The sequence below is a fragment of the Asterias amurensis genome, chromosome 5 (assembly GCF_032118995.1).
Source record: "Asterias amurensis chromosome 5, ASM3211899v1".
In the NCBI taxonomy this organism is placed as follows: domain Eukaryota; kingdom Metazoa; phylum Echinodermata; class Asteroidea; order Forcipulatida; family Asteriidae; genus Asterias; species Asterias amurensis.
In genome coordinates, this window is record NC_092652.1 from 22,045,629 (window position 1) to 22,072,056 (window position 26,428).

At 37.4% G+C, this 26,428-nt stretch overlaps 1 protein-coding gene across 1 annotated transcript; it reads right to left on the reverse strand.

The window, feature by feature from the left end:
• Positions 1–429: 429 nt before the first annotated feature.
• LOC139937400 (atrial natriuretic peptide receptor 1-like) lies at positions 430–24,661 on the reverse strand. Its single transcript, XM_071932526.1, has 22 exons — positions 24,545–24,661; positions 22,517–22,662; positions 17,961–18,116; positions 17,351–17,486; positions 16,343–16,437; positions 15,642–15,783; positions 14,967–15,051; positions 13,183–13,303; positions 12,201–12,260; positions 11,553–11,630; positions 10,764–10,877; positions 9,792–9,863; positions 9,180–9,348; positions 8,251–8,403; positions 6,570–6,738; positions 6,152–6,298; positions 5,870–5,993; positions 5,348–5,416; positions 4,758–4,932; positions 4,282–4,380; positions 3,167–3,258; positions 430–2,149 (listed from the first exon to the last, which is right to left on the reverse strand). Exons 2-22 carry the CDS (start codon positions 22,619–22,621, stop codon positions 2,096–2,098), a joined length of 2,415 nt encoding a protein of 804 aa, XP_071788627.1. The 5' UTR covers positions 22,622–22,662; positions 24,545–24,661; the 3' UTR covers positions 430–2,095.
• Positions 24,662–26,428: the final 1,767 nt, after the last annotated feature.

A 26,428-nucleotide genomic window follows, 5' to 3' on the forward strand; every position in this document is an offset into this window, starting at 1 on the left:
TTGAACAACCAACTATACGTTTTATACTATACATCACGTTACAGTTGATGCCCTGATTGTTGACGAGCGCCCTCATTTTATGGTTGGCCATCAAAGCACGAGACAAGGTTTTTGTAAGTTCAAGTTTATCAATATTGGTAGATTCCCTCAATAGTATATCAACACCAAAGGTATTCAAAAACAAACATAAATGAAGAACCGGCAAATGAAACGTGAAACCACGTGCTTGGGTGATGACAAGAGATAACTATATCAGGCCTAATTTTTTTAAGAGAAAATGATACTGCACGATATTTCTACAGCCGAATTAGTGAGTGAAAAATTGTTGTAATTCAGCCTTTGTGCTGCGAGGACAGTTTCTGTTTTAATAAAACTTTTTATCTATATCTATCTATATAATTAGTGAGTGTGTTCTACTCGGTAAAAACAAGATTAGAACTGCCATTTGCAATCAATGTGATATTTTAGTTGTGTTTTATTACAGGCATAACGGTGATTTCAAGTCGGTGTATTTTGTGAAATTAATTAATACTTGGTGCAGTATAAACTTTGGTATAACTTTACCTGGCTATATTCAACTAATCATTGTGTTAATAATTAAACGTATATATCAACAAACTTTCAGAATTTCCTCTGACTTTAAGAATAAAGTGAAAATATGTCTTTCTAACAGTCATTGTAGGTTGTGAAGTTTTACAAAGAACAAAATGAGGTTGGGTTTCGATTACACCATTTAAAAATAACTAATTTATAGCATTATTATACCTTTATATAAGTATTGAAATACACACAGTATGCATATTTAACATCATGAGTGTGGGCAGTCATTAGACAATAAAAACAAATTCAAGATTTACGCAGAGAAAAAAAAAACCCAAACACGTTAAGCCCCTTTTCAAGGGATATTTTTGTGCTCTTTGAAGGTGACGATTTTCAAGAGACCATTGAACGATTTTTATCTGGAATTGAACTTTTTTTTAACTTGATACACAAACATTATACCTGCCATGTAAAATACGGTGCAAAATGTGCAAGCTAAATATGCAAGCTAAATTGGTTTACGAACACTTTTATTTTAGTTTACCATAATGTGGCCCAAAATAATCACCAACAGACAAAAACGCATTAGACGCGTTCCCTATAACAAACATGAAATTTTTATTTTAATATTGCGAACAAAAGAGGGTGTTTCCATTCACAGATGCATTTTTGGCAAATTTTCATTCGCGCAGAATTAGGCAGCAAACATACAAGCTGTGCCAACATACACAACAGCCTGGTTAGCACGCACATATGTTGGTCCAAGACATCACTATCTCGTAACCTGGAAACCTAGTTGGTCCTGACCCGTGTTTGGGTCAATTTTACCCGGATTCTGTCTCACTTTGACCCGGATTGTGTCACTGTACAATTGTACACTGTAAAATTTTATATTTTTACAAGTGACAAAAAAAAAACAATAATTAATCTATATAGGTTTTCTCGGTCAATTTCGGCAAATGAGCAGCCAATTTAATCACCCCGCTATTCTATTTCGAGCGAAATCGAATGCTACTGAAAGGGGTTATTCGATTTCGTTTTATGATTAGTAAAATGTAATGTTGCGTAATTCGATTTAACAAAATAACCCTTCAATTTAACTTCTCATCAAAGCAGCATTTAAATTCGCAGACGCTTCTTGAGGCGTGTTTGTCACGAAAAAGAATGACGAAACGCTAAATTGAACAGAGTGCTAAAGGAATTTGACTCGACTCAAAACAAACGAAATTGAATGGCCGAATTCTGAATTTTAAACGCAGTAATAGCTGGAGAGGCAAAACAACTTTAATTCGAACGCATGGAAATGAAATTGGCTGCTCATTTGCCGAATTTAACCGAGAAAACTTATAGTTAATTAAAATAACAAAGGATCCGAGTTGAAATTCCAACAATGAGCCAGTTTTCGGATCAGCCTGAACTTAAAAAAAACCTACAGTTTTTAGAGTGAGTAGGCCTAAATTCTTGAATTTGGTTTGTGGATAAACATATAGAAACCCCAAACAGGTGCATTAAGGTTTACAATTGATCTCAGATCAGTCCTCTTGAACTGCATGAACTAAGGTTGAGATTGTTGTCCGATTAGCCAGAATGTCCTCTGTTTATCTTTACCCTGCAGTGTTAACGAAATAAGATTTGGATTATGAAACTCAGTTTGATCAGAAAAAACAACAATGTTTTAAATTTTCATTACCGTCAGTAACGCACTTAATGAAATAGGCTTGCCTTGAGCGTAACAATAATTATGTTCAATATCACATTGAATAAGAACAGTTATGCAATGTGGAATAAATTTCAGTTATCCAATTATTTGTGAAAATCCACTCAACGCAACAACGGGGCTCAATTTCATAATTCCTTTGAGCGGAACAAATTACTTAACGGAACACGTTGCCTTTGATCGGAAGAGTTGGTCTATAAAAAGCGTTTGAAACCGTTTGTTATAAAATGCATATGGTTAGAAAGATGTTTTACAAGTAAGTTATAATGATCCACACAAGTATCACTCAAAATTGCACGGTTTTCCTTTTACGTCGCGAATTTTAACACAGTCGGCCATTTTTTTTAGTCAAAAATTTGACTCCAATGAATTACCGACCATGTTAGTCGACGAGGTAAAAAGAAAACTACGCAATTTCGAGGCACATTTGTGTAGATCACCAATTCTACTTTTACAACATCTTTCTAACCATATGCATTTCATAACGAACCGTTTCAAACGCTTTTTATAGACCAACTCGTCCGATCCAAGGCAACGTGTTCATTTAAAGCCATTGGACACTTTCGGTAAAGAGTGTTGTGTAAGGCCTACACTTCGTGTACTACAACTTATATATGCAATAACAAACCTGTAAACATTTTAGGCTCAATCGGTCATCGGAGTCGGGAGAAAATAACGGGAAAACCCACTTTTTGTTTTCTGACGTTTCGCTGTGTCATGATGACATGTGTTTAAAATAAATGCGTAATTCTCGCTATCGATAATTGATATTGCTTTAATGTTTTCTCCATTAAATCAAACCCTGGTCTGCCATTATCATTCAATCAGCTCATAACAAATTGTCAAATGAATAGATGTATCAATCAATACATCATTTAGTAAACAACTTGTATAAGTTGATTTTTGTACCTTCATTTCAATTTCTCCTCGATCCTTAATGATAAACTCGTCAAACTCTTGCAGGATATGTCGGGTCGTATCGCTGATGTGTATCTTGAGTGCTTAAGAATGAAAAGACGTCAAAGTGGAGAGTGGGTGTCATAAATTGTGTTGGACTAGTAGATCGTATCTAAGCAGTGCCCGGACATCACTTCATCGACAAGTGTCAAATTAAAGATCAAGTACCAGTTTGCTAACAATTAAAAGTAGATATAGGCCTGTGATACACAACAACAGTGAAGTGGCATTTTGTAAAGCTGAGCGTTTCAGAGAACCAGACTCAAGCTCTGTTTTTATGATGAGCAGAGTGCGAGTTTAAAGACACTGGACACTATTGGTAGCTGTCAAAGACCGGTCTTCTCACTTGCTGTATCTCATCATAATTATGCATGAAATAATAAACATGTGAAAATTAAGCTCAATAGGTCAATCATCGAAGGTAATAATGAAAGAAAACACCCTTGTAACACGAAGCTGTGTGCTTTCTGATGCTTGATTTCGGGACCTCAAATTCTAATCTGAGGTCACGAAATCAACTTCGTGGAAAATTACTTCTTTTTCGAAAACTACGTCACTTCAGAGGGAGCCGTTTCTCACAATGTTTTATACTATCAACCTCTTTACTCGTTACCAAGAGGTTTTATGTTAATACATATTTTGAGTAATTACCAATTGTGTCCACTTTCTTTAAGGTTTTCCTCAGAATAGCAAGCTACACAAATTTAGTTCACAGTGACGCATCATTGGTTTCGTTACCATATTAATATATAATAGTTTATGAATGGGTAGGCGGCGTTAGCTTTCGATCCAAAAACAGACAATATTTAGGAGGCATAAACAAAAACAAACAAAAATATGTCTATTTATAGCAAAACAGAGAAGGAGGATACAGGGAAGGTATTCAGAAAAGACGGGGAAATTAAAGCCAATCAAAATTACAAATCAGAACCAATGGTATATGATTATATATAATTAGAAAGAAAGAGAGAACAACACCAGTGCAAGTCATCTATATGCAATCGAAATGCCAATTATGACCCCATTGTTTGTATCATCAAAGGCACTTTATCCAACAACAGTTTTACCTTCTCCGTTTGATTCCATCCTTGACGCTGTGTTGACTGTGTCACCAAACAGACAGTATCTGGGCATCTTAAGACCAACCACTCCAGACACGCACGGACCTATTGCGAGGAAGAATAAATGCACTTTTTAGCATGACTTTACACACTTGCAACACTTGATTGTGACATTTAAACGATGAAACATGACCCTATAGATAAAACTAGCGTTTAAGAATGCATGGAACTTCTAAAAGGCAAACTGGGTAAGGTCATTGTGGATTGTATCATGCCAGCGAAGGGAAACACAACGTGGATATGTTACATAGTTTGCCCAAGAAGAGGTACCTTAATTACCGATTGGAAACAAAACAAATTATAGTACACAATATTAGAAACAAACGTGTAATACCTCGGCTTCTATGATAATTATACATGACAGTGATTGTAACTCTGTTGATATAAAAAAAATAAAAAAAAGAAAAAAAAAAAACATTTACCCGAGTGTACTCCAGCCCGTAGTTGAAGCTTCCACTCTGGTCTGTGTCTAACTTTGAAGGTTCCCACTGCCCCAAGCAATGAAAGCGCCATGTTGGCGATTTCTCGCGCATGGGCAGAGCCGTTGCGGATGGGCAGGCCTGACACCACCATATAGGCGTCTCCAATCGTCTCGACCTTCAATAGAAAAATCAGTTTTTTTAACTTAAATTCTTTGTTTGTTTGGTTATGTACTTATGTACTTATGTACTTATGACGTCTAAAACACAATTCATTTTGGTTTGTACCCATACACCGATGTGTCTTAGCACTGTAAACTCAGTACTTACCCGAGCTCTGTGCAAATCACAGGCATAGTACTCGGGTGGGACTCGAACCAAGGACCTTTGGAATTCTAGAGCAGTGTCATACCAACTAGACCACTGAGATTGCCCGGTGGATAGAGGCAGTTCGATTTCTATGTTTTAGCAGCGGGTACGGCAAACAATTTAACATCTATTAAAACACAAGTATTGCTCCAAAACACATTCTGCAAGCTCCAACACTGTTCACCCCATTCCAGACAATAGTATATCATTGGTGCAAGACTTACCTTATATACGTCGAAGTTGCCAATAATGCCATCGAAACAGGTATACAGATCGTTTAACAGAGCAACAACCTTCAGAGAGATGATATTTTGAAAATAAAATCAAAAGATCAAAATGAAGGTAAAAATGTCACTGACACACAATAAATACAATTGCTGACTACTCAATCACAATGTACACGTTTATATGAGTAAACTGCATTGAGTATTTACTCTGGGTGCGTTCGTAAAGCTTTCCTGGGTCGACCCCGCAGTGCTCACTTGGGTGAGCCCCTGTGACAAGAGCTAATCGAACGATCACACTCGCCCTCTCGTGGTGACGGCGTGCACCTCAGGTCACCCCCAAGTGACACACTCCACAAGCAGGGCAGTGGGGGCTGACCCAGTGAGCCCCGTAAAAGCTATTCGAACGTACCGGGCAGACCGGGGTCGACCCAGGGAAGCTAAACGAACGCACCCAATAGTAACCAGTGATTACTTCCAATACTGCTGAAGGAGATACCAACGAACAATGATTTGACCCACCTGCAAAGGGGTACTGCCCGATGAAAGCTCAGTGAATCCCACGATATCACTGAAGAAAATCGTCACATTGTCATAAGACTCTGGGTTTACCGTGGATCCCATTTTAAGCTGATCGGCCACCGACCTATAATTCGTAATAATCTTAAATCAATGAGTTTTATTTCATATTCAAATCAGTTTAAACTGTATTTTGTTCATCAATTCTGTTTACCAAAGTTTGCCCTTTAAGTGAATAAAAACGTGTTATGTGAACATAATCATGAGCTTATTGATGTATCTTACTTCGGCAAGACTTCATAGAGGAGCGTCTCAGCTCTCTTCTTCTCTTCTAAGAAGGCAGAGGTTCTCTCCTCTACAAGACCTTCCAAGTTACTGGCGTAGAACTCCATACGAGATAGCAGGTTGTCCATGATACCTCCCGAGACATTCCTATTGAAATCCAGAAACAAAACTTAAAGGCACCGGACACTGTTGATAATTACTCGAAGTAATTGCTGGCATAACAACTTAATTGGTAACGAGCAATGGAGAGATGTTGATAGTGTAAAACATTGTGAGAAACTGCTCCCTCTGAAGTACACGATATGATTTTGTGAGCACAGCATGATAACAGATAACATTCATTAATTTATTTGCACGACCATTTCTATCCAATCAATATCCCTTTATTTAAGGGGGCTTAGTTATCCAGCAATCATACTTGCAAATCTTCTTCATGTTGGCCATGAGTTCATCCACTGTGGGTCTTTCCTCTGGTGTTTCATGCCAACATCTTGCCATAATAGCGCGCATTTCTGGGTGACAGGCTTCGGTTGGGACGTGGGGCCGGAATGGTTGAGTTGAATGAGACGCAATCTTTTTCAAAATGGCTGAAATTGGTAAAAAGGTAGTAACATTTAAGACAGAGGGTATAAACTCAAAACAAGAACAATAAGTTGTAATAATAGTTTTTAGAGTGTGGTATACAGTTCATATCTAAAACGCAGTGGACACTATTGGTAATTACTCAAAATAATTATTAGCACAAAACTTTACTTGGTAACGAGTAATGGGGAGAGGTTAATAGTAAAAAAAAAAACATTCTGAGCAACGGCTCCCTCTGAAGTGACGTAGTTTTCGAGAAGGAAGTAATTTTCCGCGAATTTGATTTCGAGACCTCAGATTTAGAATTGAGGTCTCGAAATCAAGTTTCGAAAAGCACACAACTTCGTGTGACACTGTGTTTTTTTCTTTCATTATTATCTCGCAACTTCGACGACCAATTGAGCTTACATTTTCACAGGTTTGTTAGTTTATGTATATGTTGAGATACAGCAAGTGAGAAGACTGGTCCTTGACAACTACCAATGGTGTCCAGGGTCTTTAACAACCTTTTTTTTTTTTTAAACAATATATACAACATGGAGACTGAGAGTAAATAACCGTTCGCAAATATTATTGGTTATGAAATGAAGATTTTCTTTTGCATAAAAAAATAAAGAAATTTCAGTATGAAACTCCACAGTTTTTTTAATGAAAATTGTTCATACAGACACTTGCCCTTACGTTCGAAGTGTGCAATAGGAAATGGCAAATGATACAATGTGTGGAACACCATTGCTACAATTTCGGTGGTCCAGATCAATATCCTCGCACGACAACTCCTTTCGGAAATTTCGTCATTCAGTTTGACAATTTAATATAATTCATTCTTTTCAGTAACATTGCCATTTTCGTGCTGCATTGTGACACGGAAATTATTCATTATTTTATTCAATAAGTCCACCTCTCAATTTCTGAAATTTGATTCAAACAGCCATTTCATCTTTTCGGCAGTTTGACCGATCCAGTCGATAGTTTTAACATTCGGTTTTCCTTTATTGATATTCTGTTTTGCAAACCATTTAATTACTAAATTGAATTAGATTGCCATTTTTCGAACAGAGTTATAAACATGGCAGAGTTAAACGATCCGACCAACTACATAGTGAGCAATGGCGTTCAATAGAAAGAGCTTGGCAACCTTCGCTCTAGTCTCGTTTAATAGTTACATTGGAAACGCAAGATGACGACACCATGTTTAATAAAGAATATTTCTCCAAGTCGCAGAAATAAGAAAAAGAACAAAACCATACATATGATTGATGTGACTTGACTGAAAAGGTATGTTTAAGGATTTTTCTTGAAGACTGCAGTTGAAGATGATTCCATGATGAGGTAATTTGTTCCATTCCTGTTGGTCCAGCGAGAATAAAAGACCTGGAACCGGTTGATCAAGTATAGATAGGTCTATGCTCACCGAAAAGGGATTTTTTTAGGAGGACCGCTGATCTTCTCTGCCAGGGGTATAAGAGAACAAGAGATCGGAAATATAATTTGGAGAAAGGGGAGCATTTAATCACCTTCTACGCCCTCAGTCTCTCGAAACTCATTCTCGAATGGCGGACCTCTTATCGCCACCTCCTGCATGATGATACCAACTGCATAAATGTCACCCTCTTTCGTGTGGTTTTCGTTTGATTTCCGAATGAACTCTGGTGGTTTCCACAGCATTTCTGCAAAGGACACGACACGAACACATAAATTGACTGAGCTCTATAGCACATAATCGCACTTCTAAGGAAATCATTCCAAAAGATGAAACTTATATTGAGGGTATAGACTGTTTGGTATTGACAAGTTGTCCTGAAACGGTCATCCGTTTAACCACTCGATAAAACAGCAACCGAGCCCCCCACCCCCTCTTTCCAGTTTGATACATCGTAAAAATGTGTTAGTCCTAGTTTCGGCAAAGCCTCTAAGACTAAAGGAGGGATCCCGTAGTGCCGCTATTATCAGAGTTAAGTACAACACAAATCCTGTCTGATTCATTTGTTGTTGAGTAAAGCCAGCGAAGCGAATTTGACTTAAGTTTGACGTCACAACCCTCCTTTCGAACGATATTTGCAAGTGAGTTGAACAAAGTTGAACTGACTGCGAAATATACGTTGCGAATTGTTGTGACGTCAACATTCGTATCGCATTCGCATTCGCAGGAAGTATGAACCGGGCTTAACGGTGAAAATAGTTCGTCCCATGCTATTTTAATTCACTTACAACGATTTGTGTAAAGCACTGTATACTCAGTACTTTCCCAGAGTTCTGTGAAATCAAAATCACAGGCATATTAATCGGGTGGAATTAGAACGCACGACCTTTGTAAGTCTAGAGCAGTTTCATACAAACTAGACCACCGAGATTGCCCGGTAGATAGAGGAAGTTCGAACCATATATTTTAGCAGCAGGTACCGCCCGATGTAAATGTAACATCTATTGAAGACAATGAGCATACTTTTGAGGTGTGTTTGTTCATCACTCTGGTCGGATAAAGCATCATCCCTGTAAGCAAGGAGACCAAAGTCCGTCAATTTGACCACGAAGCGGCTGTCCACCACGCAGTTAGAAGACCTCATCCTGCCGTGCACACCAAGCTCACTGCGGTGGTGAAGAAAACCCAAACCCTGGGGGATGATAACAAAATGGCAAGCGATGTTTAATGAGAAGGATAAACCTATGAACTCTAGTCGGACGTCGACCAATGACAAAACAAAAAGGGAAACGAAGGAATCCACAGGGGAAAGACTGAGGTGTTCCACAATAATTGTTGTGTACACGTCTGTGGGAAAATCTTAAGTAGGACTACCGTGACAATGGAAAGAACAAAATATGTTTCCACACAGGGATGAAAATTTGAGAATGTGTATGTTATGGGGATGAACTCCGTAAAAGAGTGCGATCCAGGACAAGTTTGACGCAGAATATCTGTAGTCTTGTTCGACATGCGTTTTAAGAATTTGTTGTGTAGAAATTGAGTTATGCTCTCTACCGGGGAACTTTAAAAGGCAAACCTGGCTTTAATCTAGGGGGGGGGGGGGGGGAGCATTTCACTTTATCAGATACCCACCTTGATGACGTCAATTAACAATGAACTCTTAAAGTCCGAATCCAGTTTTATCGCGTCGTTTTCGAGAATATCCTGATCATAAAGAAAGTTAAAAGGTAAATTAAGGATCATTTATTAAACTGTATATCGAATTCAGATAACAGAAGACGAATATAAAAAAAAACACCAAACATACATCCATTTCGGGCGAATCAACACCGACGGAATCGTCAAAGTGCCTTTGACCAAAAAGACATGGCTTATGTTATACATGTTGTCAGCATAGGTCAAATAACTACGACTTATAGTTATCGACAGGCTGCTTTCATAAACATGACTTAAAACATTTATGAATTATTAAATCTAATAAAACGGAAGTATTATTTATGCGATAAACATAATTTTATTGTTAAAGATACTGGACACTATTGGTAATCGTCAAAAACCAGTCTTCTCACTTGGTGTATTTTAACATATGCATAAAATGACAAACCTGTGAAAATTTGAGCTCGATTGGTCGTCGGAGTTGCGAGATAACTATGAAAGAAAAAACACCCTTGTAACACGAAGTTTGGTGATTTCAGATGCTTGATTACGAGACCTCAAATTCTAAGTCTGAGGTTTTGAAAATTACTTCTTTCTCGAAAACTACGTTACCTCAGAGGGAGCCGTTTCTTACAATGTTTTATACCATCAACCTCTCCCCATTACTTGTTACTAAGTGAGGTTTTATGCTATTAATTATTTTGAGTTATTACCAATAGTGTCCACTGCCTTTAAGTCATATGTGACTTGTACTTAATCATAACTATAAAATATCAGTCATAGCATGTTTAACTTCTTAGGTTTTCCCACTATGCCCCATGTACCAATTTTTGCTTGAAATACAACAATGAGTTGGGGATGAGTCGGTTTGGTCTCAACGTTTCGAACAGTTATACTCTGCTCGTCTTTATAAACTGATGTTCAAGTTTGATGATTATTGTGTTTTACCTGAAGACTACCCTTAGGGCAATACTCCGTTATAATCATGTCTTTGAAAGCGGCTGGTCCATCAGTGCAGGCTCCTACGAACCGGATAATGTTGCTATGCTCAAGACGTCTCAACTGCAAATGATTAAACAATAAAACTTTTAAAAACAGCGAACTACTGTACCTTTAATAACAAAAAAAGAAAAGTTTTCTTACAGGGGTTGGTCTAATGCTTTTCTTTACACGGAACTCTAAAACAGACAAACTTTAATTTGTAACTTTGACTAGGTTGGATTAGTTTTTCAGACGGCGAAAATACATAAAAAAGTTTATGCTAAGACATTTGTTTTACTTTATGAACATTAGATAAGTCAAAAACATAGAGTACTAAAATCTAGTTTGTTCCGTTCCGGACTTAGGGTTAGACCAGCTTTCTGTAAGAGACCTCGGTACAAACGTTTCCGTTTTTTTATTTATTTTTATTTTTTTAGTTAATATAGAAAACTTATGATAAAGGGCGGACAGAATAGTTTTAACTAAAGTCCTTTTCCCTGGGGGCCTATATTCGTTACTCCAAAAGAAAAAAGAAAACAAACAAACAATTTGTTTTGTTTTACTGCAGCTAACTTTAAGTTAACAGCAACATGAAAAGTACGATCGAGGTCCCTGCTGAACTAGCATTTTGTCAAAGCCTTCGTGGCTTCTGTGCTTGGTCTCCCTTTCCATTCGCTTGGGAGAGCGGCTCCATGAAGCTGTCCAAGACATGAACGCCTTGACAAAAGGCTAATGCTGAATTAGAGATCAACTTACATTTCGTAACTCCAAGAGCACACTCCTATTCAGGTCGAGTTTGTTATTCACTATGGGTTTCAGGGCAACCACACGACCCTGATGGGACGAAATCAGGAAATAAATTAAAGATGTTTAGTACAGTTACAAAATGACTGGCTCAAAAAATAACAATATTATACAAATAATCTTTAAAATATGTGTTAGATTAATAAATAAAATTAACTATAGGTCTTGACGCATCTTTTGTGACATAGTTTAAATATTTGTGTAAACCCGGGCTAGTAAAAAAAAAATCGTTGGAGTAGTTAATTAAGTGTGGTCAAACATCCACCGTTCAGAACATCAAAAACACATTACAAAGAGTAAACAAACGAGTATTTACAGCCGATGCAAAATAGTGTAGAAAGAAAACAGAAGTTTCTTGAATAATTGAAGCTTTCGAAAATTTGAATTCATTCTCAAACTTATTGTTCGTTTGTATTTTGCATGTATAGGCATACCGGTAACAAACATAACAGCGGATGTGATATAGGTGTTTTGAATATGATAAAACTATCTCTCAAGTATTTGTTATCTTCTTCACTGGAAGCAATGTTGGGTATTAGCTTTTTTTATATTAAACAATAGGGTAGGAGTCTAAACAAACAATGTTATAGCTAGGCCTACCTCATATTGAGCAACTTTGGTGAAAATGTGTCTTTGGTTTGCGTCTCCCGTCTGGCCAGTCTGAAATAAAATAAAATAACACCACTATAGTAACAAAGTGGAATCATACGTCTTGTCTATTTTGACTTTTTAGAGATGCTAGCGGAGGCAGATTTGAAAGGTAAGTCAAATATCTATGGAAATCATAAAACGGGTATGATATGTTACAATCTGTAAGCTTTACTTTTGTTCATTGTGATTTTATCCTCAACTATTCTGTATGAAACAAATTATAAACCGCAGCACATATTAAAAACATTATATTTAACATCAGGATGTTCATAATGTAGTGCAGTGCTTAGCCCTATATAGGACTTTTTCTCTGTACACAGATACAGAGTCACTGAGTATAATACGAAAGTGTAAGGCCGCCAGGGCGATGCAGTTCTAAGAGTTTGCCCTTGAGTGGTTTGATTGTTTAAAATGCTTCACCGAAGCAAAGTCAATATCCACCTTGTCAGGTTTGACATACAAAATAGAGTCAAACACTTATTTTGCTCGAACTGTTGCATAAATGCGTGAGGGCAAACGTTGCTCGTGCACTGGGATTGTTAGTCTGAACCTCTGACGTCATACTTCGAGGCTCGTGGCTTACGCCAGAGATCTGGGAATGTCAGGCGTTAGGATAAACGTACTTTGTGCATTGGGACTGTAGACTGGTCCCCTATGCTTATCCTCAATTATAAGGACATGTGTCGGCTTTTAATCTGTACGTCTGATTGAACTGAGAATCTCCATATCCATGAAGGCCTTGTGGTATGATGCGAGGTCAATGTGATTATGGACGTGGGTTCAACAGCAGATCTCTGGTGTAATTCACGAGTCTCGAAATTTGACGCCAAATGTTCAATCTTTGGGATTGTCTACTTTCAAAACGACTTTCCCTCAGCAAACTATTGGTGACGCACTTTATTGTAAAATGTCCCCGTATATAATAACTTACAACAGACAGTGAGAGGGATCGAATCGAAGACGCCACTGATTTGGAAATATCGTTAAAAACCAGATCAGAATATTGGATTTTCCATGACATGTTCATTAGCTCGGCATTCAGCTTCCATTTCCTGCGGATAACCAATAAACAAAAATATGTGTAACAAACTCAATTTTTCAAATTTTAGTTGATGAAGAATAATTTTTTTTTTTGTTACACATTGCTTTTTCAGAAAATAGTTCTAGGACTAGTCCTAGGAGATTGTAAATTCGCTTGCCTAGTCCTAAGTTTTTTTAGTAACTCGTCCTAAACTCGAGATATGAAATCCACCCCGTTACTTTGACATAGACCATTGTTAAATGTCTTGTTTTGTTTTGTTTTGTTTTTGTGTACATTGGTAAAACAACGACCTGCTTTACAATTTAACTAATTGTAACTACTTGCTGGTGCTTGCAGGCATGGTGAACCTAATCACTATTGTTGTATAGCCAGTTCTATGTCCATTGTGTTTCGTTTAATCCTCTGGATTAGTGCAACAGTAATCAAGAGCAACAGTAATCAAGTTTACTGTTGTTGTTCCTGACCCACATAAGTTGTTCCTTGTTGGTCTGTCAAGTTGTTTCCCTCAGTTGATTTACTCCCCATGCCTGCATGCTCCTCTTCAATTCGTTTCTTTTTTTTTGCTTATCTAGTTGCCCTCCTGTCATGTTCTGTTCTGGGTTTTTATTCTTGTTTTTTATATTTATTGTTTGCTTTTTGCTTGTATATTCATTGTATTCGTTATTATTTTGATTGGTTCGTTGCTTTTCGTTAAATTTTTGCTATGCTTTTTGATGTAATTGTGTTTGTTGAGGTCAAATAAATAAATAACATTAACAATAACAATAACAATAACAATAACAATAACAATAACAATAACAATAACAATAACAATAACAATAACAATAACAATAACAATAACAATAACAATAACAATAACAATAACAATAACAATAACAATAACAATAACAATAACAATAACAATAACAATAACAATAACAATAACAATAACAATAACAATAACAATAACAATAACAATAACAATAACAATAACAATAACAATAACAATGACAATGACAATGACAATGACAATGACAATGACAATGACAATGACAATGACAATGACAATGACAATGACAATGACAATGACAATGACAATGACAATGACAATGACAATGACAATGACAATGACAATGACAATGACAATGACAATGACAATGACAATGACAATGACAATAAGACTAAGACTAAGACTAAGACTAAGGCTAAGGCTAAGGCTAAGGCTAAGGCTAAGGCTAAGGCTAAGGCTAAGGCTAAGGCTAAGGCTAAGGCTAAGGCTAAGACTAAGACTAAGACTAAGACTAAGACTAAGACTAAGACTAAGACTAAGACTAAGACTAAGACTAAGACTAAGACTAAGACTAAGACTAAGACTAAGACTAAGACGAAGACGAAGACGAAGACGAAGACGAAGACGAAGACGAAGACGAAGACGAAGACGAAGAAGAAGACGAAGAAGAAGAAGAAGAAGAAGAAGAAGAAGAAGAAGAAGAAGAAGAAGAAGAAGAAGAAGAAGAAGAAGAAGAAGAAGAAGAAGAAGAAGAAGAAGAAGAAGAAGAAGAAGAAGAAGAAGAAGAAGAATAACAATAATAATAATAATAATAATAATAATAATAATAATAATAATAGTAATAATTAATGAGGTCCACGTCAGTATTTTGCTCTTGTTATAAAATGGTGGAGCTTTACTTTACCTGTAGACGAACATGATGCCACATGTTGAGATGATGAACACGCTGGCAGCCAAGCACGAAGAGACTATCAAAACAGTGTTGCTCTCTTTGAACATGAAATAAAACATTAAGAAAAATGTACCAATAATTATAATCAACGTCTTGCAAGGGACCTCAAATGTTTCCACGATAACAGTAAAAATTTGAGTTTAATACAAAAGAGCACCTCAAAGTCATGAAGAAAGTTCCAAACACTCAATATATAGACGATGATGACCACTATTCTCACTTGGTGTATCCCAGAGTAAAGTATAAAATAAAAAATATTTTTATCTGTGAACATTTTGGACTCATTACCTGATGTCGAGTATCTAGCTAAATTAGTCTTCTCATTAAACACGACGTAGATCTTTCAAAAAAAAAAAAAAAAAAAAAAAACGAATCCTAAGTGAGTAATTCGAGATGGGTTACGACAAAACTTAAGACTCAATATTAAGCCCGGTTCATGCTTCCTGCGATAATGCGATAGAAATGTTGACGTCACGAATTCGCAACGAAAACTTCGCGGGGGTTGAGCTGTGCTGAAGCAGCGAAAACAAATTTGTGACGTAAAAGTTACGTCAAATTCGCATTGCATTCGCCAAAAAAAAGTATGAACCGGGCTGAACTCGTGAACACCAAGACGGGAGTTTCTACCTTCAGATTTGCAGGCGGGGTTCTCATTGTAAAACCCACAGAAAGGCTTGTCCAATGGTACCTCACCGGGAGGGAGCCCGTGCCACTTGATCTCCCTATAAAACTTTGCCTTCCCGGACAAGCCAAAGAAATCAGCAACAACCTGAATAAGAAACATAAATCTTTAACATTAACAAGTTTTTTTTTAACTTGGTGTCGTTGAGGTTACCGGCTTTCTTCAAAAGTATAATTAACATAGGCCAATAAGTTCAAGGAGTTTCAAACTTCTCAAGAAAGACCACGGAAAATACTGGCTTCTTTTTTACAGCGCTCATATCGCTCAATGCACCTTAACATTTATTTATTATTTTGTGCTGTTATACATATTTTTGTACACTTTGTGCTGTTCTGGTCGAATAAATAGTATTAATAACAAGCATTTTCCTGCAAGGTATGAGGGACTAACGTTTGCATTATGAGACCTACCTAGTCCTTTTACATATCACCATACAATTGTTTACAGGGTATTTTGGCGCAGTGTGCCGCAATCAAACCTGGAACACCGGGGAGAACCCCTTCTCTTTTCGATGTGCACTGGATATGTCATACGCAACACACGGGGCCAACGACTTAACGACCCATCCGAAGGATGACGCATCGTGGTTTGAGTGTCTTGCTTAAGGACACAAGTGTCAATTAGGGCTCAGGCTACATTTAGGTACCTCGTACACGCCATTTTCAGTGTCAGTCATATCCCATAGGGAATACATGGTCGCTCTGTCTCCGTCTGGCGTCATGTCAACCTCGCCACCGATGCCTGGAATTAAGTATTTAATGCATTTAATCAATTAAGGTAACCAGTTTCAAAAAAGAAGAAAAAGAAGAAGAGTTTACACATTTGCGGGACAATTGAGTGCATGTCTGATGGAATGTGTGTGTGGGTGTGGGGAGGGGGAGGGGGGATGGAGTGGTGGGGAGAGATGACGTATTAAGGAATAATTTGGTCAATATTTTCTGCAAACTTTCAATTACATCATATGCCTATCATAATTGGTATCTTTGTTTTCAACAAATTCAACGCTATCGTTAAATATAATTGTGTGTAACATTGTTACAAACAGTAGGTACCTGTTTGTGTTTGCATTTATGGCTTTCCATTAAAGGCAGTGAACACTATTGGTAATTTCTCAAAATAATTGTTAGCATAAAACCTTACTTGGTGACGAGAAATGGGGAGAGGTTGGCGGTATAAAACATTGTGAGAAACGGCTCCCTCTGAAGTGACACAGTTTTCGAGAAAGAAGTAATTTCCACGAATTTGATTTGAAGACCTCAGATTTAGAACTTAAGGTCTCGAAATCAACCATCTAAACGCACACAACTTCGTGTGACATGGGTGTTTTTTTTTCTGTCATTATTATCTCGCAACTTCGATGACCAATTGAGCTGAAATTTTCACAGATTTGTTATTTCATGCATATGTTGAGATACATCAAGTGAGAAGACTGGTCTTTGCCAATTACCAATAGTGTCCACTGTCTTTAAGGTTTCCAGCCTCGGTTGGCAAAAACTCAGATTGTGACCTTGCACTTAGCCTTTTTGATGTATGGTGGACACTATAAGAATGTACTGCGTGGATTGGGTGCATACAGACAAATGTACCCAACCCAACAAGTGCAGTGTGATGTGTCACCCATACCTAAAAATGGCTTATATAAAGGTATATTTACCTCTGAATGTTCGGTTCCACATCTTCCCCCTTAGTGCTAGACCATCCCGTATGTCGCCTCCCTCGTGTAGTGTCTCATTGATGGCAAGTGAGTACAGAATCAAAGCATCATGGAATGACGACGCAAAGAAATTATTCTGTGTATTAAAGGTTTACACAATTATTATCAGGTGTTAGGATAGAATCGTCTGCTCGGGACTAATGTCACTTACTAATGGGTTTGATCAACTCGCTTTTGCATATCAAGCTCATCTGAATCGTTGATAATCATGAATAAAGATTCTTTTCTAAATCCAAAAATAATGTAGATGTCACTTATCCCTAATACAGTTGGATCAGAAAATAATATGGCAGTAACATCTAGGCCCTACATTAATTTTGAAGAAAAAAAAAACTCTTGCTTTTGCATGGTTTTGGATCTCCTGTTAAAAGGGGTGAACATTTGGATCGAGGGTAATCTTAAAAATTTAGTTTGACAAAAAGAAAACTTTTTTTTAAGTAAAGTAGTGTCGTTTTTTTATTTCTTCCCAAAGGAACTTTGTATAGTCGTTGTTCAATCCAATTAATTATGAACATACAAGGGGGTCCATGGTATAAAGTGGATTTCATACCTCATCCCCTGGCTCAAATGTGATGTTATAATCTTTAAGCACACGATCTGCAATCTCACGCTGAAAGTCAATATACTCCTGATTCTTTGGTTCATACACACGGATCGTCATTAATGCCCGATAAGCGCTCTTCAAAATCTCATCATGCTCATCTCCCTGAAAAAACCAAAAGCATTTACTAAAATCAATCAGGACATTTCGTAGAGAATCATCAAAGAAAAACCTTCGCATTTGATTGTTAATACTATTTTGATTACTATATAATTTCGAAGTTATAAGCGTCGGTTAAAAGGAAGCATAAACATCCTTCGATGACAAAGTGATCTTAGGATTATTAATATTTGATTAGATTACTATTTTGATTGCTAGGGGCCTATGTAATTTCAACGTTTTAACCTTCGGTTAAAGAAAGCACCAGCATTATTCGATGGAACTGTGATCTTAGTATTAATAGGTACTTCGATCCAATGCCAACACTGCGTTTACAATGCGGTGCTTTTTTGTTCAAGATTGGAAGGAAAGGCCAAGCAGTCGCTGTTCTAATTTGTTGTCATTTAATTTAAAGGCGTAACAACTATGTCCGTGTACCATGTTGCCGGACTTTTGAGGTTAAAATTAACTAGAATTTTTTTTTTATAATTATAAAGGCCGAGTCACATTGCAACGATAACAAACACGACAAAGATCACGACGCAAAGAGGACGCTTTATATTGGTTGGATTGCTCCATGCAAAAAAACACACACACGCTCAAGCTAGACTATCGTTAGGCCTAAAGGCCCTGTCACACCATGGCGTAAAGCCTGAACGTATGCCAACGTATGCACAAAATAGTTCGAAAGTCCAAGAACGTCCAATTTTCCAACGAAATGCATCGAAAAAGTCGGCATCGGTGTTGGAAAGGACGTAGCCATAGCGTATACATAGCGTATTGAACGTATACATAGCGTATGACTCACGCATTGATAACGTTTCACTAACTAATAACAAAGTTATGACACCGTATCACAGCGTATGAGTAACGTATGCCTAACGCATTCGTAGCATATGTTTGCCGTGTTCAACGTATCCTCAACTTATCCTCAACGAATCCTCAACGTATCCTCAGCGTACAACGAACACGTGACCTATGCCGCTGTAGAACGTATAAATACCGCTCCGATCTCAAGCACATCGATCCCGCCGATGGCATGCCTCCCAAGAAGAAGCAAGCAACCGTTAGCCGATGTACATCAACGTATACCAAACTACGAGTAACATTCCTCTAACGTATGCCAGCGTATGTCAACGTGTGTCTAACGTACCGTGAACTTACGGGGAACTTATGCAGAACGTATGAAGCACACGTTCAGTACGCCGAGAAATTTTGAACATGCTCAAAACAAATTCGCGGTCTCGACGTGTTCAAAATTTGAACAGCGTATCAGTGCGTGCTTTTAACGTAAACGACGTATACCCTATTTACCCCAAACTTATATCAGCATACACCAACGTATTTTTGATATTCCGCATACGTTGGCTTACGTTCAGGCGATACGCCATGGTGTGACAGGGCCTTAAGTTGTAACGCCGGTAGCACGCTAAGCGCTCGTTGGTATTTGTTTGTATATTAAGTTATCTAACCGGTATGGAAATGTTCTATGCAAGTTACTTCAACGGTATGTGTACGTCCAAAGCTTTTTATACGCTAAAAAAAAAAAAAAAAAAAAAAAAAAAAAAAAAAAAACATCGATAGTTCAGTGTGTGCCGCCAACGTTTTGGAGAAATGTTCATACGTCGGCATACGCCAGCTGACACGTGAAGGTGTGAGAGGGCCTTAAAGACAGTGGACACTATTGGTAGTTGTCAAAGACCAGTCTTCTCACTTGCTGTATCTCCACATATGCATAAAATAACAAACCTGTGAAAATTAGAGCGCAATCAGTCGTTGAAGTTGCAAGTTAATAATGAAAGAAAAACACCCTTGTCACACGAGGTGTGTGCTTTCTGATGTTTGATTTCGAGACCTCAAATTCTAAATCTGAGGTTTCGAAATCAAATCAAATCAGTTTTGATGCTATAAATTATTTTGAGTAATTATCAATAGTGTCCACTGCCTTTAAGCGACAACAAATCACGGCCATTGTATACCATTCTAGATTTTCTTTGACTTTTTTTATTTCTTCTATACTACACTCTATTCAACCTTTGTATTTATAGTTTAGACATTCATATTCCAAAATTGGCAACAACAAACGAACGTTTCAAGTATATATTTTAGCATAACAAACATACTACTAACAATGGCAATTTAAATGGTTACACACCTATATTCCGACATCCCTGTGTTCCGACACACCTATGTTCCGACAACTCAACCTATATTCCGACATCCCTATAATCCGACACCCCTATATTCCGACACCCTATAATCCGACACCCATATGTTCCTACAACTGATGATCCGACACCCTTATTGTTACAAATTTAATACATGTATACTATAGGTTTTCTCAATTTCGGCAATTGAGCAGCCAATTTAACCACCAAGCTACTCTATTTCGCGCGAAATCGAATGCTACTGAAAAGGGTCATTCGATTTAGTTTTGGGATTAGTCAAATGTAGTGTTGCGTCATTCGAATTAACAAAATAATCATTCAATTTAACAATTCATCAAAGCAGCATTCAAATTCGTAGACGCTTCTTGAGGCGTGTGTGTCACAAAAAAGAATGACGCTACGCTAAATTGAACAGAGTGCTAAAGGAATTTGACTCGACTCAAAACGAAATTGAACGGCCGAATTCTGAATTTGAAACGCAGTAACAACTGGAGAGGCAAAACAGCTTAAATTCGAGCGCATGAAAATGAAACTGACTGCTCATTTGCCGAATTTGACCGAGAAAACCTATACATGTATACTAATAGGCCTATAACGTTAAAACCATTTGCAGAGGAAAATGTGAAGCTTTAGTGCCAAACTTAGACTTGAACTATGTCAAGGACATGAAACTCTTAAACAAATTCAAGTAATATATTGCATTTTTCCATAAACTCTTAAATGTAAAAATAAAAAGCTTCCGTCTGTACGTGGGTTTGTGCTTATTTCCCAACGTTATGTCATTACGCGTAATAGCTTTTTATAAACGGGTCCTTCATTCCGTACTCGTAAAAACATAACTGAAATAAATTACCGAACCGTTAACAATTAAAAGCATTGACATTCCGTTGCTGTTATTTACTTTCCTTTATAAACAGAAAGTAAGACAGAAAAGACAGAGAAGGTTTAAAGTGGGGCATGGTTTTTTTTTTAAGTATAGATTTTCTCGGTCAATTTTGGATAATGAGTTTGAATTAAAGCTAGTTTGCCTCTCCGGTTTTTATTGCGTTTCAAATTCAGAATTCGGTCATTAAATTTCGTTTTGAGGCATTCCAGTTCCTAGCACACTCATTATTTTTCATGACACACAATCATCATTCAATTTAGCAAAGCTGGTTCGACTAGAGATTTTGCTGATTTAATAATTTGCAATTTCGTAAACAGGCAATTAATTTTGCTCAACGAGGATTCAAAGTACGACTAAAGAAATACGAATGAACAGATAAACTTTAAACGGAAAACTGTTTCGTACCTTCACTTTGAAATCAAACGAACCTTATTTTTCTTTATTTTATGATTCCATTAGACTTTACCTGGGGCCCCATAGGGTACTTTTTCGGGAAACTTTTTATGGTTAACTGACCAAGCCCTGATATTATTTGAATGTTTTTTTAATCTTTTTAAAAAATGATTTTCTAGGTTTTGTTTTTTTGTGTAAATATTCCTCAACCATTTATTGGCGTGCCAGACACCTTGGCAAATTATGTTCAAGAGCGCCAACCGCACACCTTTAACATTTATAAGGAAACAACAAGTTAACCAGGCATTTTTAAGATTGCACAACTTCCAGAATTGACTGCCCCAAAATGAAATTGAATGACTAAACACACGCCTCAAAAAAACTCCTGCGGATTTGAATGCAGCTTCGATGAATGGTTAAATTGAATGATTATTTTGTTAAATCGCATGACGTTATTTGACTAATCTTAAAATCAAATCGAATAACCCTTTTCAGTATAGGCTTGTGGTTGATCCTAACGTTCGTGAAATCGGCCGCTGGTCATTTTCCGAAATTGACCGAGAAAACCTATAGTTTAAAGCAACGGCATTTTGTAGTGTCAGTCATTGTTCAAATTGGCGGTTATACGGCTTGGCTATGGCTACCTCTGGATTCGCCGCGTCATCGTGTGCTGAAATAATTTATAATGTATCTCTGCACTCAAATCCAAATCTTAAATTAACGTAATTAGAAAACACAATGAACTAACTGAAATTAACCAACTTGAAAGTGAACTGTGACCTTTTTCGAATCCACGGCTTCGGCATTAAACTCGGCTCGGGCTAGCTTGGCCCTGCGGTTGTTTTGACAATATATTGTGCTTTGCGTACGCGCTCAGGGTTTCAGACGAGAGCACGGAACCTGAAGCCAAATCCAAACCCAAAGCCGTGGTTTCAAAAAGGGCTTTGAGAGATATTTACCTGATACCACGAGTCTGCCCCGAATGTCTTGGTGTTGTTAAACGGATGGTAACTTATGAAGACGTAGTTGCCGCCCACCATGCCAAGATTGTGCGCGCTGATCATGATCTTGCGCACACTGTCACCAGTTGCGCTGATCACAATAACTGAATTCAAAAACAAAACAAGGTGTCAAAGTGTTATGAAATAATTGAGAACATCGAATGGGCTGTTGCCAACCATTTACCAATCAAAAGGACGGATTGTATAAATGCAAACAAAAAGTTAATAGCCTGACGTTTCAACTGGCAGAGTCTTAGAGGCTTAAATAATTGTGACATCTTTGGATACGAGGATTCAATTTACTTTGGTGGTTGTTCCCCTACGGTTAACGTTGGTTTAAAGTTACACCATCAGCCAATTTATCCTTGTTTAATTTGAAACTTAGCAGCTTCAGAGTTGCTCCAAAAGAGCAGAATTTCCCTAAAAAGTGGTAATTAATCTTGCCCTTAAAACCTACAAATACACCCACAATTATAATGGAAACTCCATCCGGAAGACATATCGCAACCTCCGAATAATAATAATAATAACAACAACAACAACAACAACAACAACAACAGCAACAGCAACAGCAACAGCAACAGCAACAGCAACAGCAACAGCAACAGCAACAGCAACAGCAACAGCAACAGCAACAGCAACAGCAACAGCAACAGCAACAGCAACAGCAACAGCAACAGCAACAGCAACAGCAACAGCAACAGCAACAGCAACAGCAACAGCAACAGCAACAGCAACAGCAACAGCAACAGCAACAGCAACAGCAACAGCAACAGCAACAGCAACAGCAACAGCAACAGCAACAGCAACAGCAACAGCAACAGCAACAGCAACAGCAACAGCAACAGCAACAGCAACAGCAACAGCAACAGCAACAGCAACAGCAACAGCAACAGCAACAGCAACAGCAACAGCAACAGCAACAGCAACAGCAACAGCAACAGCAACAGCAACAGCAACAGCAACAGCAACAGCAACAGCAACAGCAACAGCAACAGCAACAGCAACAGCAACAGCAACAGCAACAGCAACAGCAACAGCAACAGCAACAGCAACAGCAACAGCAACAGCAACAGCAACAGCAACAGCAACAGCAACAGCAACAGCAACAGCAACAGCAACAGCAACAGCAACAGCAACAGCAACAGCAACAGCAACAGCAACAGCAACAGCAACAGCAACAGCAACAGCAACAGCAACAGCAACAGCAACAGCAACAACAACAACAACAATAACAATAACAATAACAATAACAATAACAATAACAATAATAATAATAATAATAATAATAATAATAATAATAATAATAATAATAATAATAATAATAATAATAATAATAATAATAATAATAATAATAATAATAATAATAATAATAATAATAATAATAATAATAATAATAATAATAATAATAATAATAATAATAATAATAATAATAATAACAATAATAACAATAATAATAATAATAATAATAATAATAATAATAATAATGTGACGTTGTGTGACTAAAAACAAAGCACACTCCATAAACAGAAACTCTAAACTGAAAAAAAAAAAAAAAAAAAAGCACTCAGAAAAACAGGACTATTTAATATATAGTTTATTGTTTCCAAGAAAATACAATATGCATTAAAGACACTCGACACTATGCATAAAATAACATACCTGTGAAAATTTGAGCTCAATTGGTCATCGAAGTTGCGAGGGAATAATTGAGGAAAAAAAACGCCCTTGTTGCACAAGTTGTGTGCTTTCAGATGCTTGATTTCGAGACCTCCATATATAATGCCGAGGTCTCGAAATAAAATTCAAATATCATTTTAGTGAGAAAATTGCTTCTTTCTCAAAAACTGAGTTGCTTCAGAGGGAGTAGTTTCCCGCTATGCGTTGTACCATCAATAGCTCTCCTTAATACTAAGTTACCAAATGAGTTTTGCAAATATATATTTTGAGTAATTACCAAAAGAGTCCATTGCATTTAATACTTACTCTGGCTGAGTAAAGATGCCTCCTCCAGAACAAAATCAAAACCATCGTCGGCGATGATATAAAAAGTGTGCGCTAGTGTTATATCTGCCCCGCGTAGACCATCTTCGATGGCATCTGCTGCAAGAGGGAATACAGACCTCCTTTCTCGTAACAAAACGTAAGATTTCCAGCGAAACTTATGAAAAAGATCATCCAAGAAGGAAACCATTGAGCTTGGTTTGTAGACAGTCTGCGTCAACGTGGGATACCTAGCTTTGTCATCAAGATCATGGGAGCTAGCACTGCCCGAGAAAACGGGTACGTTAAAGGCGGCAGCCAAGTCACCCACGGCCTGCATGCTGCTGCTACAAGCCGGCCCAAAGTACGCCACTACGTTCTCTAGAAGGGTCATTTTAGCGGCTTTTCCAACGGCGGCTCGAACGGGGGAGCCACACCCCAGCGTCGACGGAACCCATGTCAGAGTGAAGTTGGCGTATTCGTTCATCTCAACACGCTTCGAGATAGTCTCTCGTGCTATCTCAAAGGCTGGTAAGAGCCGTGGACCGAATAAAGAAGAAGGTCTTCCAGACAAAAATACAGCTACTTGAATTTCCGTTGACGATGTTAAAACTACGGCACACCCCAACATACATACAAGACATTTGATACTTTCCATTCTTTATCTGGACGCAAACTCTACAACACTCGCAACATAAAATACGTCTGGTATGCACTGAGGATTTCTACTGAGACTTGTCCAACCAAGATCCAATAAGTTCACATCTACACTAAACTCCGACTCTTCTCTACATCTTTTTTTATAACAAAAATGAATGACGTCACTCCATCATTTTTAATGCATTTTTGTGAAAGATGCTATTACAGTCACACAACGCAGGTAGCTATATCGAAGTGATACTTAGATTTGTAGATTTTGATTAAAAGCTGAACACGTTTAGGGAGAATTCACGATTCATCCCAATGTCAATGCCCAAGGTGTCACAATAGAGTTTGTCAATAAAAAAGGAAACGCCCCGACACCACCCCATCCACTTTACCAAAGGTCACTCTATCCAAGTCCCCTGTGCGATGTAATCATCTTTTTTAAAGCACATATTCCCGAATAACTTTGATGGCCGTGAGATTACAAAATGGAAATTTAATCTTCGTTTCTTCAAATCGTTTTTTTTTTTTATTAAGTCGATATTAAGTTCAAGAGAAATAAACACACACGTTGATCGGAGATAAAACATTGGACCTTAATGACGTCAACCAACCGCCAATTAAAACAACATTGTAGGTTTCATTGCCGGAGGTACAGCAATTAATAGAGTTGTTGACCATTGGAACAACTCATCAAACTAGATTATTTCAGATCCTTCTATCAACCATTTCAAACACTGAACATTATTGGCAATTACTTAAAAAAAAATTGTTAGCAATAACACTTACTAGGTATAAATGAGCAACGGAGAGCTGTCCATTGTGTGGGAATTGCTTGAGAAAAAGGTAGACTATCACTACAAAAAAATACTTCAGGCCTGGAGCATTTTATTATACAACTGAAAGCACACAAAGTTGTGCAACAAGGGTGTTTTTTTTTTTTTTTTTTTCTTTCATTATTTTCTTGCCAACAACTTCGATGACCAAATTGCGAAAGAGCTTTCTGCCGGGTAGCACCACAGCTGTGGAACAGTCTCCCTGCAGACTTAAGAAATGTGAACTCCATAGCTGTTTTTAAATGTAGACTTAAGACTTATCTTTTTAATTCTGAATATAACTAGTCTTTTTACTATTTGTGTTTAGACTAATCAATGCATTTCTTGCTGTGATGTACAATGTATACAGTATGATTATACCTTTTGTTTCCTTTGTACTTTTTAAATTTATTGCCTTGTTTTATGA

Bases quoted from the DNA above. Each gene is read 5' to 3' on its own strand.
- LOC139937400 (XM_071932526.1), bottom strand. From the start codon at position 22,621: ATGATCAGCGCGCACAATCTTGGCATGGTGGGCGGCAACTACGTCTTC. The intron at 13,304-14,966 runs GTAAAGTAAAGC...GGTTATCCGCAG, and splicing joins GGCATCATGTTCGTCTACAG to GAAATGGAAGCTGAATGCCG. The intron at 5,417-5,869 runs GTGGGTCAAATC...ATCTCTCTGAAG, and splicing joins CGGGCAGTACCCCTTTGCAG to GTTGTTGCTCTGTTAAACGA.